Source organism: Copadichromis virginalis, linkage group LG7 (genome assembly GCF_057382275.1).
Source record: "Copadichromis virginalis isolate Kocher_CV1m ecotype Utaka linkage group LG7, C_Virginalis_male_GT1.1, whole genome shotgun sequence".
Lineage (NCBI taxonomy): Eukaryota > Metazoa > Chordata > Actinopteri > Cichliformes > Cichlidae > Copadichromis > Copadichromis virginalis.
The window spans coordinates 52163897-52171865 of record NC_140624.1 but is presented as its reverse complement, the minus strand read 5'-3'; the positions used below and the strand labels follow the sequence as shown (position 1 = coordinate 52171865).

The 7969-nt window shown below is 40.5% G+C and overlaps 1 protein-coding gene across 1 annotated transcript; it reads left to right on the top strand.

The window, feature by feature from the left end:
- The first annotated feature begins 6253 nt into the window (after nt 1-6253).
- LOC146706096 (uncharacterized) lies at nt 6254-7293 on the top strand. The gene is made up of 2 exons (XM_085465244.1): nt 6254-6587; nt 6721-7293. Exons 1-2 carry the CDS (start codon nt 6315-6317, stop codon nt 6829-6831), a joined length of 384 nt encoding a protein of 127 aa, XP_085321370.1. The 5' UTR covers nt 6254-6314; the 3' UTR covers nt 6832-7293.
- The last annotated feature ends 676 nt before the right edge of the window (nt 7294-7969 follow it).

Below are 7969 nucleotides of genomic sequence, written 5' to 3'. Positions count from 1 at the left end.
ACGGTCGACCCAAAGAACCTAACGAACCTTTAGAGTTGTTCGTGGTGTCTGGCATTAGAGTGTTGGGATGTTTTACAACAGTTGATGCCGTGTGGCTGGGATATTGCTCTGCTGGGGGAGGAAAATTTGTCCCTTCGTTATAAACTCCATTATCATGTTGGATTTTGACTCTGACTCACTCACAAAAGGCCCTGCTTTGAGCTGCCATGCCCACTGAAATAAAAGATCATCTCCAAATTTGTTGCTTTATCGTTACACTGTAACTACGTGAGACTGAAGGATAATACTGGCAAAGGTTAAAGGTAACACCAGTGAGATGCTATTGTTATGTAATAACACGGAATATGTTTAATTGTTAGGAAAAAGAAAATAAATACATTTTAAGACATTTGTCCATTCAAAATGTGACATTTTGTTATGTCGCATTATCATTTGTTGTTTCATTATGAAAGTACCATCATCTCAGCTCCGGTGGAAAGGCAATTTTCACATAGCACCCAATTGGAATGAGAGAGGCGCAATTACTGTTATGCTCTGGAGGACAATTCTCTTCTCCAGATTGGAAAATATTATTATTTGACACATTTAATTATGCCGTAAACATGCAGAATGAAGATGCATGCGTACTGTTTATCAGATCTGCTGTGTCCGTGTTAGTTTCTAGTGGAAACTAGTCTCCGACTGACTTGCTTTCATAAGCCATGGCTGATGTGTGAATGCTTTTACGTTTTTGGATGCATATAACTTTGGGGTAAGATGATAACTTCTGCCCTGTAGTTTGTGTGCTGTCTCTGCAAAACTGGATTCAAAACAGATATCATAGTAAATGTGCATACAACTGTAATTAACTTAAACAGATTAGTTATTTAGCGTACCACAAGGTGCTTTATATTGTGCTTTATAATGTAAGGTAAAGACCCTACAATAACACAGAGAAACCCCCAATGAGCAAACCCCTTGACTACAATGGGAAGGAAAAACTCGCTTTTGACCCCCCTTTTTTTACAGGAAAGTGCAACTATAGAGAAAAGGTGACATGCAACGCCTCGCATAGTGGCATAATGGTGATCGTCAGCGTTACATTTCACATCTTTTATGGATTGCACAGAGGTCATTGGGGTCACAGTAGCTCCATTATTTAATTTCGAGGGGGGTCACATGTCGAAACTGTTGAAAACAATCCCACAATACATCCTTCTGTTCAAGATTCAAAGCATGATGGAGTCATTAAAGTCAGATTCGGTGTTAAATAACAGCCTCTCTTTCGCATATAAAGCGTGGTGCTCAGACATTTGTTTGTTCCTCCTCATCTCATCTCTCCACATTGCTCAATGAGTCTCCTCTGGGGGACGACAGGCTGCCGACGTGTCCCTGCTGCCAACCACCATGCAGCCACCTAGCCTCTTAAACCCTGGCAATGATGCCAGTTTTGGCATCGTTCTGCTTGATTTCACCACATGGCAGTTTAGGTTCGGGATGCTGTTTCTGCTGGCACTGGACTCTGTGTCATTGATAGACTCACCTCTGTTGTGCTTTGGCAACACGTTGCAGCAACCCCCACCCCTGGTTTCTTTATTGCTCAAGTCAGCAAGACACGATGAATTAGTCAATATACAGGCAGCTGAGGCACAAGGTAAAGAAATATGGACGCGGGTCCAATATTCATGTTGCCAGATTGCACTTTTCTCTCTCAATCACTGCATTACAACATTAGAAGCAATAGGAGGGGATATCAGAAATTATTTATTTCAACTACACAAATGTAATTAATGGAATCGACAGAAACCTTTTCCTTTTACCTAACCGTTCAGACAAAACTAAATGTAGATATTACTATGGATAACAAAGATCCTGACAAATACAGTACTGTTGAGACTCTGGTACGTTGTCTCATTAGCTTGATCGTCTGCACCTGTATGTTTCCCTTGATTAGCTCTCTGTGTGTAGATACAATGCTGTCTTCCTTTTGTTTCCTGTCTGCATCTGTCTATTGAAGGTGTGCATATGCTTATGCCTGCTTTTGGGCCCTTCAGCCTTGCTATTACAGTTACATATTCTATTCCTGTTGTTGAAGCACTCTGTCTCTTGCTGACTAATCAAGGCTACTTTCAGAATTACGTTGCCATTGTATGATTGGAATGACTGTAGAGGTCAGTGGTTTGTCTGGTTGTAGAGAAGGAGCCATAATCCGAGCCGAAGGCTGACTACAGCTCATAAGCCATGCTCCCAGTGACTCATGTATTGTCTGTGTTGATTAAGGTGATATTCTTTTCACATTGTTTCTGTTTAAACTGGCATTCAGACCATTTCATCTGCCTTGTAGTCCTGAATTTGGGTCAGAAACCTTGGCATGCGGGAAACAATAGAAGCCAGGGGTTAGCTTTGTTAGGAAATCCCTTCAGTGCCTTGAGTCTTTTTTGATTTTCTGTCTTTAATAACAACAACAAAAGCTCTGCAAAGGTCAGTGTGCTATACCTGTCGGACTTCAAATAACTGTTAAGAGCTAAAATGTGAATGCACTTTACAGAGGGATTTATTACTACGCAGTCAGATCTTTCCCACAGGAGTAAGAGGCAAAAAGTAGAACTACTACTGGACTTCAAGAGGCCATTGATATTTATTCAAACAAATGCTAATCTCAGTGTGTCTGAAACAGCCAACAAGCAGTTTGTCATAAAGCACAGGTAAGCAAACCTACTTTAAAAAATACGACTTAAGCTTCTTTTTTAAAAACTACTTTCCTTATTTTTATTCCTCGCTGTGGTCCACAGCAGCACAGGATTTGGAAAAGGCCAAAACATGTTTAGATTTTCGTTACATCCTGCTGCAGAGCTGATGACTTTCTGTTCCTCGCAGCGTTATCTGCACCTGTTCAGTAAACACAAAAATGAACCACTTACAGACGGCGTAATCTCTCTCTCCCTCACATCTGAATGCAAACATTCACCTTGAATGTTTGCATTTTATCGACTCAACAGTCTATTCGACAGCGTAACATTAGGGGTCCAATTGGACATGGAATTTTATATCTTCCTACGATAACAAAACGTCTTTGTAAGGTCACAGTCTGCAGAATACCACAAACACCAACAAATGAGCTATTTAAAGGTGTCTCTTACCACCTTTAAATAGGAAAACTACTGATTCACAGTAACTCAGAAGGTTTGAGTAACAAAACTGAAGCCCCTTCCGATCACACAAACATGGACGAGTCTTTCTTTGAACGCAGCTGTGAGTCACGTTGTGAGAATTCCCCATCTAAACAGTGGGTTGACAAATTGGACATGCTGTGTGTGTGTGTGTGTGTGTGTGTGTGTGTGTGTGTGTGTGTGTGTGTGTGTGTGTGTGTGTGTACATATTTTCGTGGGGATTCAGCTTACTTTTCCTTTTACTGGAATAAGAAAGTGAACCATGCAGCCAACAGGTGACTGTACTTCTCCATTTCCAGTTATAATGTAATGTCTTCCAGATGAAAAGTTAAACTGAATGATTGTAGTTATCGGCTGCTATTTATGACCCGTAGTTCTTACTTTTTACATTTAAAACGACAAAAATACTTGCTCACAGATTATTTTTCATGAATAAACATTGACAACTTAATAAAATAAAAGACAGATGGCTGGATAAATGAACTAATCCTTTGGGGAATTGCATACAGCAGCTGATTAGTAAAAAAAATTCCTCTACTGCTCAAAATATCTCATCACAAGTGGATTTCTCTGTTTTTACCTGGTCAGTTTTACAACCCTTCAGTCAGGTCACATGACATAATGTCGGTTGGTATTGAAAAAGAGATGAGTTTTTCAATATCAGCTAAGACGTAACATTATCAGAGGAAGTAGGTGTAATGTGCCATTACTTGCAGTTGTGTGTATTTCATTCACCATGGAGGTTTGTGTTCAGTGTCATTTCTCTGTCAGTCAGGAAACGTTACACAAATGCCACAGGGCTGAATTTCATGAAATCTGATGGACAGGTGAAGCACGGGTAAATTAATTTGCTTTTAGCTTGAGCTGCTTATTAGTAGTAGCGAGGTGAGTGCTAATACTAATGTTATAAGTCCATGCTTCATTCAGATGACTTGACAAATAACTGACATTGGCCTTACGTGGGTTCACAGCATACCTTCTAAATTTGAAGTAGACTGCATATACAGCTGTTAGGAAACGCTACAGACTTTGTGTGAACTCAAACACAGTCCGTATTATTATTATTATATGTCAACAGTTCAAATATCCTCATTATTTATCAATCTATGATTTGGTTTATCGTTACTTTTCTTAAAATTGATGTTTTGTTTTTGTTTGCTTGTTTGTTTGGATGTCACCGTGACCTCATTTTAAAAAGACAGAGCATAACCACGCTCTGACTTCACATTCTGAGGACAAGACAACAGCGCAGAAGATTTTCAGTAGACAGCAGCTTTCTCAAGAAGTCCAGAATTTTCTAGGTCTGTTTCTGGCCAAGCTTGGAACAAATCTGCAAATGTTCAGACAAATTGTATTAATCTGACCCACAACAGCACAGCGTACACCTACAGACAGCATCAGGGCCAGCTCCCTTCCTTGTTCTCGCCCTCCCAATAGGGCTGTGACACATTCGGAGATATACATTTATGCGTGGAGACATTATCAGTGATCTCAGACCTTTTTAAGCACAAAATAGATTAGTTTTGTTTCCTTTGCAGATTGATTCAACAAGGCCATTATTTTAAACTTTCCTAGGTGGCTCCAAGAGGTCCACTGCTCTAATGCATTTTTCCTATGCTTCATTTTAGCTTTCCTGATTTCATTTTCCACTTTTATGCAGACATCCTTTTTAAGATGTCTGTAATAGATCCATTTGGGTTCTAATTCTTAATAACTGTTTTACAACAGCATCTTTTTTTTCTCTAGTATTGCAATTGCATTATGTTATGAAAAATGAAAAAAACAAAAAAACAAAAAAACAAATTCTACCACTGGATAAAGAACAAGCTTTAGTTAAATAAGCTCACTTTCTTTCTTCAAACCTTGAAATTTTTGTACACTCGTATTTTAAAAAATCAAAAACGTAACAGTTAATATTTATACTTCGTTTTTAAATCTACAAGATTTACATGTCTTACAAAAGTCCCCCTTTTGTATTTCTGTCATACATTGTGTAAATGAGGCAAATGAAATGTAAACATAACCAGAAGCGAAGGATTTGTAAATCATTTAACCGAGATACAGGCACAAGCCTCAGGGGATTGTATGAACAGACTCCATGTGTTAGCTCTTATAATTAAATATAATGAAAATATATTTTTGTTAATGTGTGGACATTTTTTTTTTTTAAAAAGCTCAATTTGTGACAATTTCCACTTATTGTTTTGACAACTTGAACCTTCATGAAAGAACTGGACCAAAGAAAAGAATACAACCAGAAAGCTTTTGGATGAATTACCTTTGTAGCCTTTTCCATGTTATCTACAGGGCTGGGCTTCGATACACAAAGTTTTTTTCTTTTCTTAAATACAGCTTCAGTTCTGTGAATTTTAAAATGCTTCTAAAAATGTGCCAAAGAAGTTGATAAAATGTGATCGTTAGACAGGAACAATAATCTAAAGCACAAGATTACAGTTTTTCTCAAATGTTAAAACACAAAAGCCAATCCTGTAACCCAAATGACCAGTAGTCTAAACACATTTTTCCTTGCTAAAACACATGTTGCAAAACAACTCTGCTCATATTCTCAAATGAAAGCCCATGTGATGCAAAATGGCGTCAGTCACTACACACAACGACTCAAAATTGAAGACACCTGTTGCTAATGATGTGACCCCACCTATAAAAGCATAGTTTGGTGAAGATGCCAAACAATCACAATGGATGAAGGCATTCGAGCATGCGGAAGGAGAAGAGCTGCAGGCCAAAGAGGAAGAGGGGTTGAGATCAGAGGAGGAAGAGGTGGAGGCCTAAGAAGAAGAGGAGTTTGGAGTAGAGGAGGAAGAGAAGGAGGCCAACAAGAGAGGGGAGAAGGTCCAGGTGGGAGAAGAAGACAACCTCGCACCATCATAACAGATGATATGCGAGCAACAGTAATTGATCATGTCATTGTCCATGGCATGACAATGGCTGAAGCGGGACGAAGAGTACATCCAAACCTGAGTAGGTTCACCGTGGCCACCATTATCAAGGCATTTGGACAACACAACAGGTATAGTACGCTATTGCTTTCTTTGTCACACTACAGTTTTACAGGGCTGTGAAAGTGGTCTGTTACTTTACATGTAGTTTTACATATAAATCAGTCAATTGACAACACATGTTTCTTTCTTTAGAGCTGAAAGAATGCCACATAGAGGTGGGAGGGTTGCCATATTCACAGCGGCACAAGAAACCCTCATTGCAGATATGGTCCGTGAGAACAACTGCATTAGACTCCGAGAGATCAGAGACAAAGTCATTGCAGATAATGTAAACTTTGAGAACATTGATGCTGTCAGCGTGTCCACAATAGACCGAGTTCTCCGGCGCCAACAGATGAGGATGAAACAGGTCTACAGGGTTCCCTTTGAGCGCAACTCTGCGCGACACATAGAACAACGTTACGAGTATGTGCAAGTACGTATACATCCATGTCCACAGTACAGTTAGTGGAGATACTGTGTTGCTTAGTGGCCTACATTACTTCTGGACAATACTGTGCTACCTGATTGACCGTTCTGAACACCTGTACGCTTTTCCATGTTCACAGAGGATAATGCAGTTGGACGCGATGGCCAGACCCCATGAGTACCTCTTCCTGGATGAGGCTGGCTTCAACCTCCAGAAACGAAGGCGAAGAGGCCGTAACATCATTGGCTAAAGAGCCATCACTGAGGTTCCTGGCCAACGGGGGGGGGTAATATTACTCTTTGTGCAGCTATGGGTACGGAGGGGCTTGTCCACCGGCATGCTGTCCTTGGGTCTTACAACACCCAACGTCTCCTCACCTTCCTAGAGGAGCTAAAAGACATCCTCCTGGACCGTCAACAACACCATCCTAGGCTAGCACATCACATGTATGTGATCATTTGGGACAACGTCCGCTTCCACAAAACACACCAAATCAGAGAGTGGTTCACCACCAACAGTGACCACTTTTTAAACGTCTGTCTGCCACCCTACTCCCCTTTCCTGAACCCTATAGAGGAGTTCTTCTCATCATGGAGATGGAAGGTGTATGACAGACAGCCATACACAAGAGAGAACCTCGTACGGGCAATGGAGCTGGCCTGTGCTGACATCCCAGTGGAGGCCTTCCAGGGATGGATTCGCCATTCCAGGGCGTTTTTTCCCGCGGTGCCTAGCAAGGGACAATATAGCCTGTGATGTGGATGAGGTGATGTGGCCCAATGCAGCTCGGCGACATGATGCCGCACAGTGACTGTGTGTAATACTGTAAAAAGACCGTGTAGACAATAAAAAAAGACTTCACACCCTGATCATGTTTCCGAGAGTACTGTTGTGTGCGATAGATTCTGTTTTTGCATTGAGTTGTGTTACAGTAGTGTATGTACATGCAGGATGTTTTTATAGATTTATAGTCTTCATGTGAAACTCACAAATCTAAATGCCTAATCCTCTGCAGGGTTCTATGACGATCCGTTACTGTACAGTTTATAAAAATATGCATTGGCAGTTATGAACCAAAGAACCTTCTCACAAATTGAGCATTGTGTTTTCAATTGTTTTGCTGTAGTGTGTAATGCTGTGTATGGTGTTTACAGTTTTGACAACTTCGAGCTGCTCTCTTGGTGTGGGAGTTTGAGTTTTGCAGTGGGAAGGTGTGGTTGTGTTTATGTAGCTTTAGAGAAGGGTGTTGTGTTTGGACATTGGGGGACCTGGTGGTAACGTTTGTGACATGTGTTTTAGCATTTGAGAAAAAGTGTGTGTGCGTAATGTTTACTTAATCTTGTTTGCTCATCAGCAGCTGTGGTCGCAATTACAGGATAATGCAAAAT